Source organism: Pseudorasbora parva, chromosome 7, assembly GCF_024679245.1.
Source record: "Pseudorasbora parva isolate DD20220531a chromosome 7, ASM2467924v1, whole genome shotgun sequence".
NCBI classification, from domain to species: domain Eukaryota; kingdom Metazoa; phylum Chordata; class Actinopteri; order Cypriniformes; family Gobionidae; genus Pseudorasbora; species Pseudorasbora parva.
The window spans coordinates 32,360,614-32,384,765 of NC_090178.1; the positions used below are offsets into that span (position 1 = coordinate 32,360,614).

The 24,152-nt window shown below is 41.4% G+C and overlaps 1 protein-coding gene and 2 long non-coding RNA genes across 3 annotated transcripts; all 3 read right to left on the minus strand.

Annotated features, from left to right (window-relative positions):
- Positions 1–4,437: 4,437 nt before the first annotated feature.
- On the minus strand, positions 4,438–6,696 carry LOC137083931 (flagellar attachment zone protein 1-like). Its single transcript, XM_067449868.1, has 3 exons — positions 6,089–6,696; positions 5,267–5,966; positions 4,438–5,154 (listed from the first exon to the last, which is right to left on the minus strand). The coding sequence occupies exons 1-3, from the start codon at positions 6,694–6,696 to the stop codon at positions 4,438–4,440; spliced, it is 2,025 nt and encodes a 674-aa protein (XP_067305969.1).
- A 2,098-nt stretch (positions 6,697–8,794) lies between these two features.
- LOC137083812 (uncharacterized) lies at positions 8,795–9,877 on the minus strand. Its single transcript, XR_010906609.1, has 2 exons — positions 9,810–9,877; positions 8,795–9,132 (listed from the first exon to the last, which is right to left on the minus strand). It is a non-coding gene; the product is annotated as an uncharacterized lncRNA (long non-coding RNA).
- Positions 9,878–11,815: 1,938 nt separating this feature from the next.
- LOC137083813 (uncharacterized) lies at positions 11,816–12,898 on the minus strand. Its single transcript, XR_010906610.1, has 2 exons — positions 12,831–12,898; positions 11,816–12,153 (listed from the first exon to the last, which is right to left on the minus strand). It is a non-coding gene; the product is annotated as an uncharacterized lncRNA (long non-coding RNA).
- Between the last annotated feature and the right edge of the window lie 11,254 nt (positions 12,899–24,152).

Genomic DNA, 24,152 nt, shown 5'->3' on the forward strand with positions numbered 1-24,152 from the left:
GCCCGTCCCAAACCCCTCTGCAACATCCAATTGTGAACCCCACGACTGCAGCCTCCGCTCTGCCTCGGCAGCAGCGGGACCAGAGCCGCGGGGAACACGAGCCGAGGCACCCTCCTCGAAGAGTGCCCGGCGGGAGCGCAGCGTTCTCAGTGGCATACACTCACAGTGCTCGCAAGCAGCCCCCTCGAGGGCTGCCTGGGCATGCTGCGCTCCCAAGCAGGCAACACAAAGAGAGTGTGTATCCCCACTCGTGATGTAGCGTGGGCAGGGATGTACACACCTCTTGAACTGACTGCTTTCACTCGCCATTTTTCTATCTATTTATTTTCTCTTTTTTGTAAATATATAGGAATATTTAACAAAGGGTGGAAAAACTCTTTCAAATAGACAGACAAAAACACCAAATAGACAGACAGGTTCACACAGATCGCTTGCTGAAGGCTCAGAAGCTAGTTCCTGTTTGTTTTCACGGACGTTTTATAGCTTCCGGTCGATGACGTCATCACGCCGACGATCGATCTTTTTTCCGATGGAATGGTTCTACAGGCGCTTCACGACGCATTAACGCAGAGGCGTTCTCACAGCGTTTCGACGCAGCTCGAGTTCCCCGAAAGGGAACTTGGCTCAGCAAGAAAGTTTCTAACTGGTCAAAGTTGTTCATTAGCTGGTAGATCATAATGGACCAGCAAAAAAAACAACGACCAGTTGGTCTTAGCAGTGGTTACGCTGGCCTAAGCTGGTTATTAGCTAGTATAAAACAGTAGTTCTCAAACCCACTCCAGTCATTTGCTGGTCTAAGATGGTCATTAGCTGGTCTAACTAGATGTAAATTTTCTAGGCAGGTTATAGCTGGTGCTATTCACTTTCACACAGTTTCTAAAATATGTTACTTTGCACACTTCATACCACAGTCCTTCAAGGTTGACAGCAAATTTATTCGCATTTGCTGACCTGTGGGGGGAAAAAATTGCGGTATTTCCAAAACATGCTTGAAGTAGTTGACCAATCACAACACAATGGCCCAGCAAAACAATCATAGCACACAGTGCTTCATGAGGAGGTGCTTCATAGAGATCAAAACTAAACAGGTTGTTACTGACAGACTGGGAAGTGAGGTCACTTTTAAGCATGGAAACTTAGTAGACCCCAGAAACAAAATCAAAACTTTTAAAAAGGCCCTAATATGTCCCCTTTAACTGATCTATGGTGGTTATACAAGCTGGTAATTTGCTTGGTCCAAGCTAGTCATTAGCTGTTGTAAACCAAGTGCAACATGTTCCTGGAAAAACATCTTTGTTGATCCAGGAACAACATTCCAATCAACCAGTCAGATTTAAGGGACACATTTACAGTTCATGTCAAGTTTAGGGTTAAAGGTGCCCTAGAATAAAACATGTAATTAACCATGGCATGGTTAAATAACAAGAGTTCAGAACATGGACATCATATATTCTCAAACACCACTATTTCCTCCTTCACATGTAAATCTTGTTTGTGAACAACACCACGAAAAAACAGGAGATTTTTGGGCAAACGCCAACTGTGACAAAATTGCTGGGAATCGCTGGGAATTAATATGTACGCCCCAAGCGGCAACTTCCCGCGATCTCTCTTGAAGCCAATACGGAAGTATTGTAGACTGCAATTCCTCGACTGGCCACTAGGGACAGGCTCCAGAAGGGAGCAGAATATCATTGAGCCCCATGTTAAAATTCCCAACTTTACAGCAGAAAAAAACATGTTTACAGCCTGGTACAAATTGTGGTTTTGATCTATACGACTAATTTTGACCTTCATGACAACTGTGAGGGGGTGAATTTTTCTTAAAAGTTCTGCATAATTAAGGGCGTGGTTACTTTGAGTGACAGCTGGATAGCCATTAATCTGCCGTCTATAGTCATTGCGACTCCTAAGCTCTGCCCACGTCCCGCCTTTTTGCCCATTTTCTGTTATCTGGGAGTGACACGCGATAACTCGCTTGCAAAACAGCACCGCCCAGCTCATCTCTACTTTAAGCTTCAGAACGGCTTATCAGAATCCTATGGGTGACGTCACGGACACTATGTCAATATTTTTTCACAGTCTATGTTACGCCCAACATTTGTATAAGGCAGCGTATATGCGTCTTGCGAGGATAGCGAAAATGGCAGATCATGGAAAAAGAGGTTATGTTCCAGGCTGTGCAGGGGACGGGAGGACTTCTCGTAGACTTCCCACTGAACAAAACTGTCAACAAGCATGTTTATCTATAACCGGATATCACAACAATTTAATTAAAAGTTGTTTGTTTGCTTGGTCCATATCATCACAGACAGTTTTTCTAACCTGGACAATAGCTTCACTCAGCTTCTGATACTAGAGAAGCGGCAATTTAAACTATATCCCCGCGAGCAGTAAGTAGGGATTTTATCCACTAATTGACTGTCTAAACAATTTCTGGTTAAACTGGAAGTTTCTTAGTGAGATAACATTAACGATAATATCCTGTGTTGTCTAGAACCAATGCAAGATGCTAGTACAGTAACAATAGGAAACTCCTCCATCGGATAGAATTATAATTTAGCCTATAGGCTATTTTCATCAACAACAGATAACTCAGAAGCTAACGTTAACCATGTAAGTTTAGCTGTTTACAGATTGCTCACTCGATCCTTCTAGCTAATGTCATCACCCCTTAAGTTGAAACGGTAGTAATTGACAAGGCATCGTCCAAATTTTTTTTTTTTTAAACCTGTAGCTACTGTACTATACAAACAACATAGTTGTGCACTAACATTACCCAGTTAGCTGTTTAGAGCTATCATTGTAAAATCAAAGTGATGCATTACAGTGATTAAAATGTTTTTAAAATGCTAAAAACAAAGTTGTGACGATATGAGTTAACGTGTAAAATAAATGCTAGTTCTGATGTAGGCTGAAGGTATAGTACTGACGTTGCGTTTTGCAGGTCTTACTGAAAATAAAGACTAAACTTACCACTCAAAAGCATCCATTTCCAATCTCAAAACAATTGGTTGTTCCTCAAAATCTTTATCTTCGTCATTAACAGGGTAAAACATAAGGTTGAATGCATAATCTCTCCATGATTGACAGTATAGGGTATAGCCAATCAGAGCCGAACTCAACATTAATATTCATAACCGTTGCAAATAAGGCAAAAACAGACCATTACATCTTAGGGACAATTTCTGGTTGTAAATGGACCTGCAAAACCGTATCGGGAATGCTGTTCCAGGATCAACTAATTTTGTTGGCCCCGGGAATGACTCAAACTCTGCAAAATCAAGACATGATATAAACAAATCATTATCTTGTCCAAGCTAGTCATTAACTGGAACAAGATGATCATTAGCCGCTCCAAACTGGTAATCCACTGATCTAAACTGGTTGATGGCTGTAGCAAGCTGGTTATCCACTGGTCTAAACTGGTCATTAGCTGCTCCAAGATGGTTATCCACTGATCTAAACTGGTTGTTAGCTGCTCCAAGATGGTTATCCACTGATCTAAACTGGTTGTTATCCACTGATCTAAACTGGTCATTAGCTGCTCTAAGCTGGTTATTCACTGATCTAAACTGGTTGTTAGCTGCTCCAAGATGGTTATCCACTGATCTAAACTGGTTGTTATCCACTGATCTAAACTGGTCATTAGCTGCTCCAAACTGGTTATCCACTGATCTAAACTGATCATTAGCTGCTCCAAATTGGTTATCCACTGATCTAAACTGGTCATTAGCTGCTCTAAACTAGTTATCCACTGATCTAAACTGATCATTAGCTGCTCCAAACTAGTTATCAACTAATCTAAACTGGTTGTTAGCTGCTCCAGGATGGTTATCCACTGATCTAAACTGGTTGTTATCCACTGATCTAAACTGGTGATTAGCTGCTCCAAACTGGTTATCCACTGATCTAAACTGGTCATTAGCTGCTCCAAACTAGTTATCCACTGATCTAAACTGGTCATTAGCTGCTCCAAACTGGTTATCCACTGATCTAAACTGGTCATTAGCTGCTCCAAACTAGTTATCCACTGGTCTAAACTGGCCATTAGCTGCTCCAAACTGGTTATCCACTGATCTAAACTGGTCATTAGCTGCTCCAAGCTGGTTATCCACTGATCTAAACTGGTCATCAGCTGCTCCAACCTGGTTATCCACTGATCTAAACTGGTGATTAGCTGCTCCAACCTGGTTATCCACTGATCTAAACTGGTCATTAGCTGCTCCAAACTGGTTATTCACTGATCTAAACTGGTCATTAGCTGCTCCAAACTGGTTATTCACTGATCTAAATTGGTTGTTAGCTGCTCTAAGCTGGTTATTCACTGATCTAAATTGGTTGTTAGCTGCTCTAAGCTGGTTATTCACTGATCTAAACTGGTCATTAGCTGCTCCAAGCTGGTTAGCCACTGATCTAAGCTGGTTATCCACTGATCTAACTGGTTGTTAGCTGCTCCAAGCTGGTTATCCACTGATCTAAACTGGTTGTCCACTTATCTAAACTGGTTGTTAACTGCTCCAAGCTGGTTACCCACTGATCTAAGATGGTTATCCACTGAATTAAACTGGTTGTTAGCTGCTCCAATTGGTTATCGACTGATCTAAACTGGTTTTTAACTGCTCCAAGCTGGTTATTCACTGGTCTAAACTGGTTGTTAGCTGCTCTAAGCTGGTAATCCATTGATCTAAACTGGTCATTAGCTGCTCCAAACTGGTTATCGACTGATCTAAACTGGTGATTAGCTGCTCCAAACTGGTAATCCACTGATCTAAACTGGTCTTTAACTGCTCCAAGCTGGTTATCCACTGATCTAAACTGGTTGTTAGTTGCTACAAACGGGTAATCCACTGATCTAAACTGGTCATTAGCTGCTCCAAACTGGTTATCGACTGATCTAAACTGGTCATTAGCTGCTCCAACCTGGTTATCCACTGATCTAAACTGGTCATTAGCTGCTCCAAACTGGTTATTCACTGATCTAAACTGGTCATTAGCTGCTCCAAACTGGTTATTCACTGATCTAAATTGGTTGTTAGCTGCTCTAAGCTGGTTATTCACTGATCTAAATTGGTTGTTAGCTGCTCTAAGCTGGTTATTCACTGATCTAAACTGGTCATTAGCTGCTCCAAGCTGGTTAGCCACTGATCTAAGCTGGTTATCCACTGATCTAACTGGTTGTTAGCTGCTCCAAGCTGGTTATCCACTGATCTAAACTGGTTGTCCACTTATCTAAACTGGTTGTTAACTGCTCCAAGCTGGTTACCCACTGATCTAAGATGGTTATCCACTGAATTAAACTGGTTGTTAGCTGCTCCAATTGGTTATCGACTGATCTAAACTGGTTTTTAACTGCTCCAAGCTGGTTATTCACTGGTCTAAACTGGTTGTTAGCTGCTCTAAGCTGGTAATCCATTGATCTAAACTGGTCATTAGCTGCTCCAAACTGGTTATCGACTGATCTAAACTGGTGATTAGCTGCTCCAAACTGGTAATCCACTGATCTAAACTGGTCTTTAACTGCTCCAAGCTGGTTATCCACTGATCTAAACTGGTTGTTAGTTGCTACAAACGGGTAATCCACTGATCTAAACTGGTCATTAGCTGCTCCAAACTGGTTATCGACTGATCTAAACTGGTCATTAGCTGCTCCAAACTGGTAATCCACTGATCTAAACTGGTCATTAACTGCTCCAAGCTGGTTATCCACTGATCTAAACTGGTTGTTAGTTGCTACAAACGGGTAATCCACTGATCTAAACTGGTCATTAGCTGCTCCAAACTGGTAATCCACTGATCTAAATTGGTTGATGGCTGCAGCAAGCTGGTTATCCACTGATCTAAACTGGTCATTAGCTGGTCCAAACTGGTTATCCACTGATCTAAACTGGTCATTAGCTGCTCCAAGCTGGTTATCCACTGATCTAAACTGGTCATTAGCTGCTCCAAGCTGGTTATCCACTGATCTAAACTGGTGATTAGCTGCTCCAAACTAGTTATCCACTGATCTAAACTGGTCATTAGCTGCTCCAAACTGGTTATCCGCTGATCTAAACTGGTCATTAGCTGCTCCAACCTGGTTATTCACTGATTTAAACTGGTCATTAGCTGCTCCAAGCTGGTTATCCACTGATCTAAACTGGTTGTTAGCTGCTTTAAGCTGGTTACCCACTGATCTAAGCTGGTTATCCACTGATCTAAACTGGTCGTTAACTGCTCCAAGCTGGTTATCCACTTGTCTAAACTGGTTCTTAGCTGCTCGAAGCTGGTTACCCACTGATCTAAACTGGTTCTTAGCTGCTCCAAGCTGGTTACCCACTGGTGTAAACTGGTTGTTAACTGCTCCAAGCTGGTTATCCACTGATCTAAACTGGCTGTTAGCTGCTCCAAGCTGGTTATCCACTGGACTAAACTGGTTGTTAGCTGCTCCAAGCTGGTTATCCACTGATCTAATCTGTTAGCTGCTCTAAGCTGGTTATCCACTGATCTAAACTGGTTGTTAGCTGCTCTAAGCTGGTTATCCACTGGTCTAAACTGGTTGTTAGCTGCTCTAAACTGGTTATCCACTGATCTAATCTGGTTGTTAGCTGCTCTAAGCTGGTTATCCACTGGTCTAAACTGGGTGTTAGCTGCTCCAAGCTGGTTATTAGCTGCTCCAAGCTGGTTATTAGCTGATCGAAACTGGTTGTTAGCCATTCCAAGCTGGTTATCCACTGATTTAAACTCGTTAGGTGCTCCAAGCTGGTTATCCGCTGGTCTAAACTGGTCATTAGCTGCTTGAAGCTGGTTTTCTAGCAAGGTATCAACTGTGAACACTGCAGTTATTTTGTACTCTTTTGGATTCCAGTCTTGCCACTATGGTAATCCACCACCTTTACCTAAAAAAAAATGAATAGATGGAAATTCAAATATTTTTTTTAAAGATTCTCTACAGAATACATGTCAGTTTGGGCTCCGCTAAAACTAATACAAGCATTTGTCTGGCACTCATTTGTCTTAAGCACATGACAAAACCACAGTGCCAAGTTTTTTCTCTGACAGTCCCTCTTCTGACTCACTAATTGAACGAGACAGCCGTCGGCTGCAGGCCATTCCTTCTCTCATGCGTTTGAGAAAACTTTCCGTCCTCACGACTGATTCCAGCAATATGGCATGACTCCAGTCATCACATTGTCAATGGATAGTCTTACTGCTGCTCTTTCTGGAGCCTGTAAACAAACAAGCCAACATTAATAACAGTTCAACCATCCATAGAGAGATTTAACATCTGCAAAACACAATCAAAGATTAAACTAATCAGGAGTAAAACTGTTTCAAGTAGATTTAGGAAACTAAACAACACTGGATATGCAATCAAGATGTGTACAAATGTGGAAATCACATTCTAGTGCATGGCTTCCTCTTTTTGCACTATACTTTTGAAGTCAGAACAATTAATTCTTCCCATAATTTTCTTTTAAACAGTGTATCTGATTTGTTTACTCATAAATATGTCAAGCAATCACTGTGAATGACACATTAACACTCTTGCACAGTAGAGCCAAAACTGTTATATGTTCCACTTGTCAGCCCCTGCTTGAACACAGCGTCTCGAGAAACTGGCAGATATTTTCTTGGCTGCACAATATTTGCAATTTAGAGAAAATGACCTTATTCTGAGATGGAAAGGTTGCTAGGGATGAAAATTTGTCTTCATGTTAAGATTGCCACTGAGTTCTCAAAGCCACAGCCTTTGGTCTGCCCGGCCAGCTGTCTGGAACTGACAAAACCAGAAATGGATTTACATTGTCCATACTCCAGACTGTCTTTTTCAATTTTGAGGGCCATCAAGAGGCAATCTGGAAACTGTTAGTCAGTGAGTCCTTGCAGTAATTGCTTGCAGCTGAGAATTCAGTCCTGTGTGAGTGAAGTAAGGGGGTGGGGAGAGGGAAACCTGAGATGTAACAAGTGCAATTGATCCTTTTCTGAATTCCCTCTGTGAGGAGCCACATTTGGGCAGGAAGCAGCCTTTCTGGAAAGGAAATGAAGCAGTCCAACACAGACAGACTTTTGTTTTTGTTCAAACACGCAATACATATCGAACACAGGAAAGAAATCAAATACAAGGATTTGGGATGTCTTCACCAAACTTACACCGTAAATACCCAGCAGACTACACTGTCTTCTAAAACACTTACACAAACACACACACGCACACGCTCAGATGGTCCTGGTTAACGCTGAGACTTAGGGGCTCCTACACTTTGTTTCCCCTGTGTGTTCTAGTAAACAGCATGACAGTATGTTTGATTAAGGCTGCACGCTGGAGAGTGCAGGTTTTGAGGACACAGTAGGGGTCTGGGCTCTCTCAGGGGCCTCTGTGTGTTTACTCTGATTGTTTTAAGGTCAGAGAGACAGAGAGCAGAGAAACTTGTAGAGAGCTCAGGCATCTCCACGTCCTTGCCCACAGCCAGCAGAATGCATTGTGCTGAAGGGACGCTGATGGAAATATGTCCAAGTGTGTGTGTGTGTGTGTGTGTGTGTGTGTGTGTGTGTGTGTGTGTGAGAGTAAAAAAAATGACAGCTGTGTTTGCCACACATTCACTGTATCTTTTATAAACTCTTGTCAAATTACAATAATAATACGTCAGCCTACTTAGTGTGGCAGGAGCAGTGTAAATTTATGTCAACTAATAAGAAGATCCGACTACGCCACCCCAAGGAATAACCCCAGGGAAAATACTTAAAACCACTTAATAATGAAGTAAAGCACACAAGTTCGATTCCCTCATAAAAAGCAAGCAAGAGACGTGAGTAAAGTACAAAAATACCACAATTGTTTATTACAAAAAGAGTTTAAAATTTAAGCACAAAACATGCAGGTCCCCACTTCAAAGAAAGGAAAACAAAATACAAAAAAAATAAAGAAACAGCTTAAATAATAATCATATACATATAAACAAAACAAATACCAGCAGGGCTGAGGCTCCCAATGGCGGGAATCAATGGAGATGGTGGTTCTACAAGAGCACACTTCCACGCACACACACCCGTGCACTCTAGTCACACTAGCAAATACTCAAAGGTGTACACCGCACACGATGAAGAACCACCACCACAAGGAAGAACCATCCACCCATGGGACCTCAGCTCCTGCAGTAAAAAAAATGAAAACACATTAAAAATAAACTTTAGACAAAAATATGAATCAAAACTAATGCAGCCGCTCCTCACATAAAATGGTAGAAAAGCAGGGAGAACATGGAAGAGCAACAATGACCTTATTATCAAAGAGTTTAATCACAGGAATGGATTATTATAGCAATACTCAACAAGATACACACATTGAGCTGCATCAGAAACAATGAAAAATCAAAAACAAAGAAAACCAGAGGACTGGTTGACCTCTTCTAAAAACGAAGAGAGCTACCCAGGCCTCCCAAACAAACCAAAAAGCAGGGTACCAATACAACAAATCAGACAAGCAGTCCCCCTTTAGTTAGCATAGTTTAAGATTCGTCTGCGCAACCGGATACAGTAGTGCATTAACAGCGCCGCGACGACAGCACACTATTACTGCGTAAAACGAGAGGGAGCATCCTGCAGCAGAAAAAAAGATGTTAATAATCAATATAATCCCCACTCAATTATAATTACAGTTAAAACACTTACCGTTGAGATCTTACACACACTAAAACACGTTAGAAGAACAGGTTTGTCACAGTCATACCCACTAAAAACACAATGGGGTGCGGGAAATCATACCTATTTTGGTATGCAAAATACACACAACTATACAAATCCCCTCAAACCAGTGGTTTAAAACATACCTGAGAGGTGAACAGACAGACTTGGCAGACACAAAGGACTCAGATTTCAGCTAGCCGCACGACAAAACACCAGCACTCAGTTACACTACAGCAAAGGCGATTTAAAAGTTGTACACATCAACAATTTCCAGGATATTTCCTATCAGAACATAGCACGCTTACCTCCAGACATTGAGGAAACAGCACAACAAAGGGGAAAAATGGACGTGACTCATCCCAGGTAACAACCAATCAGCCTTTAAATAGGACAATACTGATTGCTGATTGGTGGGTACTGCTGTCAATCACCTAATCCTGTTACATTCCACCCCAAGTTTCTGCAACGTCGCCCCGACGGTGAATCAAACCATTCCACTTGGGACTCAGTTCCAAGGTCAAAACAAGGTACCAACTACACTAGTCACTAAGCTGGACCCTGAACCTGCTCCCACGGCTCAAGGGAGGTGGTGCATATTCAAGTGCTGACCTGCCGTACTCCTCCCAGTGCTTCTCACCACTGCAGCATTTGCAGGAAGACTCCTCATGCCACCTGGGAATATGACATGGATTATGACCTCAGCCTAACATGACTCACGAAGACTGGTCACTCATTCAATACACGGGTTCCTCATGCCAACTAGAAATGTGACATGGACTGCAACCTCAGCCTACCATGACTCACGAAGACTGATCACTCATTCAATACACAGGTTCCTCATGCCAACTGGGAATATGACATGGATTATGACCTCAGCCTAACATGACTCACGAAGACTGGTCACTCATTCAATACACGGGTTCCTCATGCCAACTAGAAATGTGACATGGACTGCAACTGATCACTCATTCAATACACAGGTTCCTTATGCCAACTGGGAATATGACATGGACTGCAACCTCAGCCTACCATGACTCACGAAGACTGGTCACTCATTCAATACACGGGTTCCTCATGCCAACTGGGAATATGACATGGACTGCAACCTCAGCCTACCATGACTCACGAAGACTGGTCACTCATTCAATACACGGGTTCCTCATGCCAAATGGGAATATGACATGGACTGCAACCTCAGCCTACCATGACTCATGAAGACTGGTCACTCATTCAACACATTTCTTCCTCATGTCACCTGGGAATATGACATGGATTATGACCTCAGCCTAACATGACTCATGAAGACTGGTCACTCATTCAACACATTTCTTCCTCATGTCACCTGGGAATATGACATGGACTGCGATCACGTACCCCCTTCCCCCAAGGCATGCCCTCTCTTTCCCAACGAAGAGCGTCGCTGTGAATGTCAAACAATGTGGCAGTGGGTTGCTGATGCACAAATTGCTCAAGTTCTCGCTAAAGTGCACAATCGTTAAAATGCTCAAACTGGTCTCTTAGCAACAGTTCGGCGTTTGGCATGCCATGAGATGACCAAATTTTAACTTTTTCCAGAAGACTAACCAGGACCCAGGAGAACTCCACTAGCATCTCCCCATCCTGTTGTCCTCTAGAAAAAAACGACTCCCGGAGCGCCACATAAGACTTTGTACAACCGTACAATTCACGCAATACCTGAACAATTTAATACGGATCCTCCCTCTCGTTCCAAAAGATCAAATTAAAAAAAAAAATGTTTTAAAGAAAGGAGCCTGATCAGCTGCAGACAGATGGTGACACCACATACAAGTCTGGGCCTCTCGCACCCAGCCATTGACTTAACTCACAATTCGTCCTCCATATCTGCACTTGCACACGCAAAGAGGGACTGCTGTTGTCTGGCTCCTAACAAAAAAACAACACAAAAAAACAAATATACAAAACTCACATCTCTATACTACACAAGAGGGAACCCTGCCGAGTATACGCCAGATTGTGGCAGGAGCAGTGTAAATTTATGTCAACTAATAAGAAGATCCGACTACGCCACCCCAAGGAATAACCCCAGGGAAAATACTTAAAACCACTTAATAATGAAGTAAAGCACACAAGTTCGATTCCCTCATAAAAAGCAAGCAAGAGACGTGAGTAAAGTACAAAAATACCACAATTGTTTATTACAAAAAGAGTTTAAAATTTAAGCACAAAACATGCAGGTCCCCACTTCAAAGAAAGGAAAACAAAATACAAAAAAAATAAAGAAACAGCTTAAATAATAATCATATACATATAAACAAAACAAATACCAGCAGGGCTGAGGCTCCCAATGGCGGGAATCAATGGAGATGGTGGTTCTACAAGAGCACACTTCCACGCACACACACCCGTGCACTCTAGTCACACTAGCAAATACTCAAAGGTGTACACCGCACACGATGAAGAACCACCACCACAAGGAAGAACCATCCACCCATGGGACCTCAGCTCCTGCAGTAAAAAAAATGAAAACACATTAAAAATAAACTTTAGACAAAAATATGAATCAAAACTAATGCAGCCGCTCCTCACATAAAATGGTAGAAAAGCAGGGAGAACATGGAAGAGCAACAATGACCTTATTATCAAAGAGTTTAATCACAGGAATGGATTATTATAGCAATACTCAACAAGATACACACATTGAGCTGCATCAGAAACAATGAAAAATCAAAAACAAAGAAAACCAGAGGACTGGTTGACCTCTTCTAAAAACGAAGAGAGCTACCCAGGCCTCCCAAACAAACCAAAAAGCAGGGTACCAATACAACAAATCAGACAAGCAGTCCCCCTTTAGTTAGCATAGTTTAAGATTCGTCTGCGCAACCGGATACAGTAGTGCATTAACAGCGCCGCGACGACAGCACACTATTACTGCGTAAAACGAGAGGGAGCATCCTGCAGCAGAAAAAAAGATGTTAATAATCAATATAATCCCCACTCAATTATAATTACAGTTAAAACACTTACCGTTGAGATCTTACACACACTAAAACACGTTAGAAGAACAGGTTTGTCACAGTCATACCCACTAAAAACACAATGGGGTGCGGGAAATCATACCTATTTTGGTATGCAAAATACACACAACTATACAAATCCCCTCAAACCAGTGGTTTAAAACATACCTGAGAGGTGAACAGACAGACTTGGCAGACACAAAGGACTCAGATTTCAGCTAGCCGCACGACAAAACACCAGCACTCAGTTACACTACAGCAAAGGCGATTTAAAAGTTGTACACATCAACAATTTCCAGGATATTTCCTATCAGAACATAGCACGCTTACCTCCAGACATTGAGGAAACAGCACAACAAAGGGGAAAAATGGACGTGACTCATCCCAGGTAACAACCAATCAGCCTTTAAATAGGACAATACTGATTGCTGATTGGTGGGTACTGCTGTCAATCACCTAATCCTGTTACATTCGATAAGCTTTGTACTTAAAAATACTGATGACCAACAAACATACAGGTGGTAAGATAGAAGGCCACACAATGACTAAAGGGTCATCAAAACTGGCCTTTACAATGACAAATAACGTCTTGGTTACGTATGTAACCCTCGTTCCCTGAAGGAGGGAATGAAGACATACGTTAAACGTGACTGACTGAAAGAGAACCATCAGTTACTGACACAAACACAAAGAACACATATTGTAAATAATGTGACATAATATACTCTAACGTTTTACTTTTAATGATTCATAGGACGACTCATCAATTTTACCAACAAAATATAATTTAATAATATTTAACTTTAAAAGTAGGCCTACGTGCATATTTTTAATATAATATAGATTTCCACTGTAGGTTATATGATACTGTAATTCATTTTCATCTGGCTGGTTACTGCTTTAGACAACAATGGACCATACTTTTTTAGTTTTTTAACAGTATTTTAGCACAAACATATATTTTTATAATAATTTTTCATAGTGTATCTAACAGTTTTTAAAGGGATAATTCACCCAAAAATGAAAATGTTGTCATCAATTACTCGCCCTCATGTCATTTCAAACCATTAAGACCGTTTAACCGTTTCTTTCATCTTTGGAACACAAATGTAGAAAAAGCAAAAGTTCAACTGAACTTGCTTGCCCGCAAAAACAAACCTCATTGGTTCTTGCAGCTCAAACGTGATGTGTAACACAAGAGTTAACCTCATTGGTTCTCACACGTCGAATGAACATGCTTAAGCTTACGTTTTCCACAACTGATGAGTCTAAAAGTCTAAATTAAATCTCTTTATAAAGTCTTTGAGGCATCAGAGCTGTAGTTGCATAACTGTCACAAGAAGGGACAGAAAGCTATCAGATTTCATCAAAAATATCTTAATTTTTATTCTGAAGATGAACAAAAGTCTTATGGTTTTGGAACGGCATGAGGGTGAGCAATTAATGACAGAATTTGTATTTTTGGAACTAACCCTTTAACAGGTTTACAGGTGGTTACTATTAGCCGTACAAGCCAGACCCACATCAAGATGTTTGGTCTGGAAACTCATCATTGACAGGGCTCAATCCGAGAGGCGGGTAAACGGTTGTCTTTCAAACTCCCTCTGCACGCGATAGGATAGCGCTACAACCAACCAGAGCAACGTGAAGTGGAGCTCGTTAATAGATTAAACTTTCACCGTATCCGGTCGGCAAAGCTCAGAACACATCTTCCCTTTTTAAGAATGACTTCAGTGCCGTTCTTTGTTCTTTTCTCAGAGAAAAGCTTAACTCCAAGTCTTCCAGAGTCACGGTCAAAGCTGATTCGAAAGACCACCGTTCGCCAGCTTCTGTGTTTACTAGAAGCATGCAAGCGCAACTCTGCCGTCATTATGTTAAGCCCCGCCTACCGAGTCTATACACGATGTGATTGGCCCGACCAGAGTTTGGTTTTTACAGCTCAGAAGGATATTGAGAGTTGCTAGACGACACTCACGGCAGATTAGATTTGCTGCCGCTAGGGTCCGTCTCTAGATTATAGGCAAGGTTACTGTAGCATTGTAACATTCTTTTCCTGTTAAAAAAGGAAATACATTAATTAAAATAATTTGAAAAAAGAATACACCCAAAAATGGATAAACCATTTTCTTAGTAGATATCTAGGTAAACAGAAGAGTCAGAAGAAAGAAGAAAGAGAAAGAAAGAAGTGAAAGGAGGTGAAGTGAGTCTTCTAGGCATTTGAATGAAGGGAAGGCATCTTTCTTTTGTTACACATCTCTCTCTCTCTCTCTCTCTCTCTCTCTCTCTCTCTCTCTCTCTCTCTGTGTGTTGGAGGTCAGATAAGTGTATTGTAGGGAGGATCCCACGACCGAATGCCTCAGATGGTGCACTAATGTAAATAACGCTGCTCTATCCACACATTCTCCAGCCTCTTCACCTCCCATGAATCACTCTGAATCTTCAGCGTAATCTCCCACTGCGGGCACAATCACCCCAACCCTGCGACTGCACATCTTTTAGATCTTCCCAGTGGAGGAGGAGGAGGAGGACATGCTTTAGGTTGCCTAGTTGCCGCTCAAATCTTGTCCTTGTTTGTCCAGCAAAGTGAGTTATATGTTGATGTCCATCTGACAAAAAAGGAGGTGCTGGGGTGAGCTCTTAATCATAGACACATCAGTTGAGGAGTGGAGGTCCTCCCTTACTAGAGGAAGACACGTCTTTTTGTCCTTTCTCCCTCCATTTCCTTGTCAGGCAAATAGATGATGAAATGCGTTTGAAATACTTTCAGTTCAAAGCAATGTTTGGATGAAGCCTCAGTTCATGGTCAAAAAGACAGTACAGATGGGATTCAGAATGGAAGAGGAATGGTGTCTTCCTTGCAGAGGACGTGGCCATTTTTTGGAAACTTTCAAACCATTCTTTTGTTTAATGTTATTTATGGGCTTTGTGCTTTATTGTACAAGCATTGAGCAGAATAAATGCAGACTCTTTTTTCTATTTTTCCAATTACAATATCTGAAAACCATTTATTATTAAAGGGATACTTCAATAATAAATTAAAGTATCCCTTTAATAATAAATGGTTATTACATACGTCTCTCGTCTCAGTACGTGCACTTAATCTCTCTGACGCGCGGTGACGATCTGATAGCATTTAGCTTAGCCCACTAAGCCCAGTTCATTCACTATGGTACCAAACAGAGATCAAGTTACCAAACACCTAAGACTGACCAAACACCTCCACGTTTTCCCTATTTAAATACAGTTACACGAATAGTTAAACGACCTAGTATGGTGAATTAAAATAAAACGTGGAGCTTTTCTAAGTGGATTAAAAAGGAGAACTATAATGTGTGGCGGAATAGCACTTCTGAGAGTACTTCGACTCGGCGCAGTAAAAAGTTGCGGCTGAAACATCCTCCCTCACATCTCCCCCTCCCTTTCTGTCAATAAGGGGGAGGGGGAGATGTGAGGGAGGATGTGACTGAGCTATATGTCTGAACACTGAACACGTGTGGCCAGTAGGCCTACAACTTGATTATTATTATTATTATAATATCTCATTAACTTCTGTAGGCTGTGTAGCAAGGAAATTGTAATTGGATCTCTGTTGTTGTGTCTATTTTTATCAATCATTTGTTGGTAATGAGAGACCAGCCATAGGTTCCCGACGACTAATTTACACTATATTGCCAAATGTTTTGGGATGCCTGCCTTTACCTGTACATGAACTTTAATGACATGCCATTCTTAATCTGTAGGGTTCAATATGGAGTTGGCGCACCCAGCTATAACAGCTTCAACTCTTCTGAAAAGGCTTTCCACAAGGAGTAGGAGTGTATTATGGGAATTTTTGACCATTCTTCTAGAAGCGCATTTGTGAGGTCAGGCACTGATGTTGGATGAGAAGCCCTGGCTCAAAGTCTCCGCTCTAATTCATGAGGTCAGAACTCTGTGCAGGACAGTCAAGTTCCTCCATACCAAACTCGATCATCCATGTCTTTATGGACCTTGCTTTGTGCACTGATGCACAGTCATGTTGAAACATACTTTTGAAAATCCAGCATTTAGTTGATCCTGGAAAGCACTCATTACACAGTTGTAAACACGATGGCGTTCTGCTTCCACGAGGGGGTTTGGAGTTTCTTGTTGGCATTTGTTTCCTGGCACTGGCAGACCGTTAAAGAACGTGACACACACGTCTCGCGGACATCCTGTAGAATTCAACCAATCAGATGACTAGATAAGTGTGCCATATGCATCATTCAAAGAACCATTCGGCCGGAGGGTGGAAAAGCGACTATTGTTCACCTGCTCGTCTGTGCCCTCAGCAGAGATGGAGGGAATCGCCCCATTTTTATTATGGCTTTGTTTTATACACAGTTTAGTGTATGGCACTGTGTCTCAGTAATGATGTTGTGATTTTTCCTCAGTAAAACAGGATGTTTTGCACTGATGCAGATGCTCTTTCGTCCTGTTGGTTTATAAAGCTAGCTTGCAGCTGAATTCTGTTGCTTTGCTGTTTATAGTTACATATTTCCTTTGTAATTGTTTTGTGGCAGATGGTAGCATCTCCATCTAACATCTTTCCACCATCTCTGTTAATTAAAGGGCTGCTTCTAAGCACTGGGCATTGTGCTTGTTTGTATTTGTGCTTTGTTTGTAATGTTCAATTTCTAATTTACATATGTGGTGTGGTGGTAATTTTTGAGGTGGTCCACCACTTGAAGGAATAGAGGAAACACTGACGTACTGGCTATCTCAATCTGTGTGTGTGTGTGTGTGTGTGTGTGTGTGTGTGTGTGTGTGTGTGTGTGTGTGTGTGTGTGTGTGTGTGTGTGTGTGTGTGTGTGTGTGTGTGTGTGCCCTTGTTTATATTACATTGTGGGGACCAAATGTCCCCATAAGGATAGTAAAACCTGAGATTACCTACGTTGTGGGAACCAGCCAGTGGTCCCCACTTTTCAAAAGGCTTATACACTCTAAAAACTTATACTATGATTTACTCAATTTTTTTGGTGAAACATTTTTACACTAAAAAAATTGAGTAAATTTTAAAGCAGTGAAATCAATTATAGACACCATATGATCTGAGTAAATGTAAGTAAAAAATTAAGTAGATCTGAGTAACTGCATTTGTTACATTAACAAATTCAATTGAGTAGAAAAAATTGGGTAAAAAGCATTTAAAAACCAATATGTATGACTAATATGAACTGTTTTTATTTATGAGTATTACTAACTTGTATAGTATAACTTTAATTCCCTCTAAACCTTTGTAAAATACTCCACAGTGCACACAAACAAACTTATACATGACATGGCCTTTATTGTGGACGAGTAACGTTACAGCATATACTGTTTTGACATAAGTTATACTGTTTATACTGTTGAGAATAACAGTTATTTTACAACATTTAAAATCATGTAACAAACATTTTAGAAGTAAAAATGAAACATTTAAAAGTAATTCAAGTGTAATCAACCGGTCTGTTATCCCATTTCCACCGTATCAGCGCTGTTTCTCGAGCCTGAGATGGACTAACGTTAGCGGTCTGCGGGTGGACTTTGAACTTGAGACCGCTGTCCTGCGTTTCATTCGTAGCTGAAAGATGCTGCGAGGTGCCAGACTCCATAACCTGACAATAAACAAACAGTGCCCAGTTTTAATAAGATTTTATCATCCAAATTCATTATATTCATTATCTTTACGAATAAAGTTGTGTGTTTTGAGCAACACAGCAGGCGTTTCAAAGACCAACGTCACACGTTAACTTAAGGTGACTCACACTGTCCCTGTATGTTGTTTTGAATTAAATAAAATGCCTTTTAGCACAGTATTGATTATATAGATTAAACAAAACATACAAACCTGAATTTCACAGAGGAAATGCCCCAATTCTGCGACGCTGAGAAGAAGAAACTGCTCTGGTGACTGAGGAGAATTCAAATATCCGCACTCACTCAACCGTCGAGCTGTCATCACGTCAGAGGGTGGGGGAGGGGTGCATTGTTTTAATCGAGTAAACTCACTCAATTTCTTCAGTGTGTGTTAAATATTAATAATCTTGATTTTAATTAAGTAATATTTGTGGTTCTTGAAACATATCGGTTTAATTCTCCATTCTCAAATATTTTGAAATAAATTTCACAAATGTATTAAGTATATTTAAAATAAAGAATTGGTTATTTGAATACTAAATTATTTTAGTGAAAAAAACTTAAATATAACTATAAATTTTAGACAAAATTAACTGTTGGATTTTTAGTCAATTATTTTGGTATGTTTAACTTAATAAAATCTCTCAATATAATTTACTTGATGGTTTTAGTTAATAAAGTTAATTATTACTGTGACATTTACTAAGCCACTGAATTATTTTTTAGAGTGTAAATCATACAGGATGTGTTTTTTTTGAGAAAGTAAAAATGCAGAATGTTTCCTGGGATGGGTAGGTTAAGGGACAGGGGCAGTGTAAGGGGATAGAAAATGGTTTGTACAGTATAAAAACCATTACATCTATAGAGAGTCCCCACAAAGATAGTGAACCAGACGTGTGCGTGTGCGTGTGTGTGTGTGTGTGTAGGTGTGTGTGTGTGTGTGTGTGTGTGTACCCGTTAATTATATTTGTATATGGATCATGTAGGGCACTAAATATGCTTTTCCAGTGAAGCATAATGGTTAAGGGGGCCTCTGACCACCTTATTCCGCCTCTGCCTATCACGGTACCACGCTTGAATTCACTGAGCTCCTGAGAGTGACCCATTCTTTCACAAATGTTCATAGAAGCATCGACATGCCTAGGTGCTTTTAAACCCCTTTGGCAATGGAAGTGATTGGAACACCTGAATTCAATGATTTGGAGGGGTGTCCCAATACTTTTGGCAATATAAAGAATTTGTTCAGGTACTTACAATAGAAGTTATTTTTTTGTTCCACTGTTTAAAGGATTTAAAAAGAAATGTGAAGCTTATAATTTTACAATAATTGTTCTGTTAGAAGTTTTTTATTATTTAAGGTGCACAGCTATTTAAATAATTATTCTTACAGTCATTTTAGGGTTTAAGTTGTTACTTTGTCATATTGCATTTGTGTCTTGTGACTATACTTATGAAACAACTTTTGAGAACTGGAAATACATTTTTGTGGCAATCAACATTATGCCACAAATGCATGCCAATTGAGCTGAACCCAGACTATTTCTTTAATTAGTTTTTTTAGTTGTTTTTTTTAATTGCAGTGTCAAAAAAATCTTTTCATGCAGCTGGTCTTCTAATGTTCTCTATTCAGAGTTATTTGGCAACACTAGTACATTGCAGCATAGAATAGAAATGCTGCCTTTTCATGCATGGTTAGTCAGATTTTTCTTCACTGAGGCTGGAGGCCTCTGAGCGTTGTTCTTTGATCCGACACATGAACTACTAAAACATTTTGTCTCTTCTCTGTCCAAATGTTAGCACAGGGACAGCCATATGTTAGACCCAGATAAATCAGCCTTATTGAGTGGCCAGTCTCAGAAAACCATACAGATTAGAGAACTAATGAGGCTGCTGGGAGCCCAGGGCCGCTTCATGTTACCTTGAACTGCGACTCTGTGCGAAACACAAAACAGACATGCACTGCGTTGAAAACAGTACGGCAGCTGCTGGCGGAAATCAAACACAACAGCTCGCTCTTTTGTGGTGAGTTCACTCTAATCCAAATGGTGCTTTTCTCCTCCACTGAAAGCATTACTCCGGGCACAATGCAGGAATAAAGCTGGACGCTGACGCTTTCACAGGCGTACAGTATGTTATTTAGATATTACACTACCGGTCAAAAGTCTGGAAACATTAAGGCTTTTAATGTTTTTGAAAGTAGTCTCTTAATCTCATCAAGGCTGCATTAATTTGAACAAAAATACAGTAAAAACCTAATGTAATGGAAATCATGATACACTGTCATTCAAACATTTGGGGTAGGTAAGATTTCTTTTTCTTTCCGTTTTTTTTTTTAAGACAGTAAAGACATTTATAATATTAATAAATATTACAAAAAAGGTCTATTTATAATAGCTTTCTATTCATTCAAAAATCCTGAATAAAAAAAAAAATTAAGCAGCACAACATTAATAATAACAAGAAATGTTTCTTTAGCACCAAATCAGAATGTTGGAATGATTTCTGAAGGATCATGTGACACTGAAGACTAGGGTTGGGTACCGTTCACATTTTAATTGGTACCGGTATCGATCCAACGGTACCTTTATCCGGTACTTTAGGGGCTGTTTACAATAACTCTAAAGATATTCTATATGATGTCTATGAGTAACACTAGCAGAAGTGGGAGGAGTAACTCGCTTTATGCACCTCATTGACGTCATGTGCGTATGACGTCACCGTTATCACGTTATCACGTGAGCAAACGCACAACCTGAGCGCCAGTCTGAACTCCGTCTCCAATATAAATGTTTGGACTACACCCCTGCACTTCCTTCAGGAATGACGTCACTAGAACCGTTTGTTGACTAACCCTCCGCCCACAAGAACACGCATCTCCCCGCTATAGTAAAAGGCGGGACCTTTCCGGGCAAAGTGCGCTAAGCTGCTGTCCAATCACAACACGGGAAGCGCTGGCCCAATCAGAACTCGTTACGCATTTCTGAAGGAGGGACTTCATAGAACAAGGAAATCATCAGGCCGTTTTTAGGACAGAGGAAACAGCGCTGTACAGATAAGTAAATTGTGTGAAAAATACTGTGTTTTTTTACACGTGAAACATGAACTCATTATATTGCACACTGTAAACATAATCAAAGCTTCAAAAACATGCGAAGAACGGGACCTTTAAGATATTTCATATTGATTGATTCATGATTTGGGTCACGTGTCAAACTGCCAAACTGCTGAAATCAAGTGACATTGGTAATCCGAATCATGAATCAATCCTTTGATTCATTACCATTTGAATCTTTATTTGTATTTTGAAAACAAACGTGGAAGAGAAGACAATGCTGAATAAAGTCATAATTATTTTTATTTTTTTTATGCTTTAAGAGATTCTAATTAACTAACTGATATCACATATGGACTACTTTGATGATGTTTTTATTCCCTTTCTGGACATGGACAGTATAGTGTGCATACACTTACTTAAATACGCTGTCGGACTAAATCTAAAATATCTTAAACTGTGCTCCGATGAATGGAAGTCTTACGGGTGTGGAATGACATTAGAGTGAGTCACTCTGAGTCAGTAGGTGACCCAACCCTACTGAAGACTGGTGTAATGATGCTGAATTTTTTTTAGCTTTGTCATCACAGGAATTACATTTTCAAATATATTTGATCAAATAAATTCGGTAACACTTAATAACCAATAACAGGACGTGAATACTCATGTATTAATACATGATTTAATAGTTAATTCAACATGAACTCATGATTAGTTAAGATATGAACTAATCATGAACAAATGAGGAACTATCCTTAGACATGAGTCATAAGGATTCATGCATGAATAAGCAGCATTGATACATGTTAGTACGTTTGGTAATTAATGCATTAATTAACATGTATGGGTAAACTAAATCAAACAGGTTCCTTAATAAGAAGTACTCTGACTTTTAATTAAACATGTGATTTAATACTGTCATAATTTAAACTGTAAACTGTATTAAAATCTGCCATCTGCAGCTTTGTGACAAATAACAATTATTTAGCAATCAATTTCACAGATTTGTCTAATCAAACTGGAAAATAGACTAATAACTACCACTAATAATTTTCATTTGATATAAACCGTTTTCTGATTTTTATAGTTCATTTACATTTAGTCATAGCTATAGTTCCCTATATCGAGGGAACTCGAGCTGCGTCGAAACGCTAGGGGAACGCCTCTGCGTGATGCGTCATGAAGCACTCGTGAAATCAGTAGCGGGGAGATACGTCATAGGCGGGTGACGTCATCGACCAGGAAGCTATAAAGCACACCCGGACCAAACAGTCATTAGCTTCTGTGCCTTCACAAAGCGCTCTGTGTGAATATTGTATGTCAATTTATTATGTGTGTGTTGAAAGAAAGAAAAAGAAAGACATATGGCAAGCAGTCAGTTTAGGTGTTGTGTCACTCCCTGCCCACGTTACATCATGGGTGGGGACACACACCACCTTTTGTGTGATGTGTTTGGGGCTCGAGCATGCCCAGTCAGCTCTCGAGGGGGTTGGCTGCGTGCATTGTGAGAGACTCCCAATGCGCACATTAAGATCACGCGGGGCACTCTTCGAGGAGAGTGCTTTGGCCCGCGGTCCTCAGGGCTCGGGTCCCGCTGTTGCCGAGGCGCAGCGAAGGCTCGCGTCCTGGGGATCGCAGATGGATCTAGTGGCGGGGTTAGAGAGGGTGATCCCCTATCTCTGCCCTTACCCGCTGGATATCATGCCTCAGCTCGTGAGTTGGAAATTACGCTCTGCGGTTTCTTCCGCTCGCGCTGAGGCACATGATCAGCAGCATTCCAGTTCCGAGGAACTGGATGTTGTTAGTGTTGATGAGACTGATGATCTATTGCCACCGTTGCACACACACGTTCAGGAGGAGCTATTGGAGATTGTGACTCGCGCCGTAGCCAGATTGAGTTTGGACTGGCCGGCCGAGCAACAAGATACACAGCATAGACAAAGCAGGCTGGACGAGCGATTTTTGCCGTCGTATGCACAACCTCCAAGGCGGGGCTTGCCTTTCTTCCCGGACCTCCACACCGAGGTGTCGAGGTCCTGGTCGAAGCCAGCTTCAGCCAGGTCTTCAACCCCGCGACATCTGAGTACTCAAATACATTAGGGTTGAAGGCTCATGGCTATGCGGCGATGCCTCGGGTGGAAGAGACGCTTGTGAGCTATCTCTCCCCCGAGTCAGCATCGTCGCTGTGAGCCCCGCAGCTGCCCACCAAGCCGGTTAGAACAATGTCTGCTTTGGTGGGCAGGGCGTATTCAGCAGCAGGGCAGGCGGCCGCCTGCTTACATACGGTGGCCGTCCTGCAGGTATATCAAGCCGACCTGCTGGGGGATATTAAAAAAAAAGAGACAGAGGAAGTGGCGAGAGAAACGATCGCTGAGATCAGGAGAGCCGCAGATTTGTCTCTTCGGTGGCCACGGAGAGACATCTGTGGCTGAACTTATCCGATATTAAAGAGCGGGACAAGAAATTTTTAATGGATGCGCCCGGCCTCTTCGGGCATTTCAGCGTTTTCTCCCCAGAAAAATATATCCCCCTGGGGCTGCCGGGCGGGGGCAGCCCCAGCCAAGTACGTCCTCCTCCACGCATCGAGCCCAGCTAAAAGAGAGCGTGGCCGCTCGGGCCCCCCCGCAGAGACATGTCCGGGCGACGCGCTCAGCTGAGACCTTCCCGAGGTAGGGCAGACCTGAGGGCTGTCATTATCTCTAGGAAGGGCTCGGCTAAGAAGTCCTGACGCCAGAAGCGCAGGACTTCCGATGGCAGTCCCCTCCGGGAAAGTGCGGCTTGCCGAGGAGCCCGCTCTT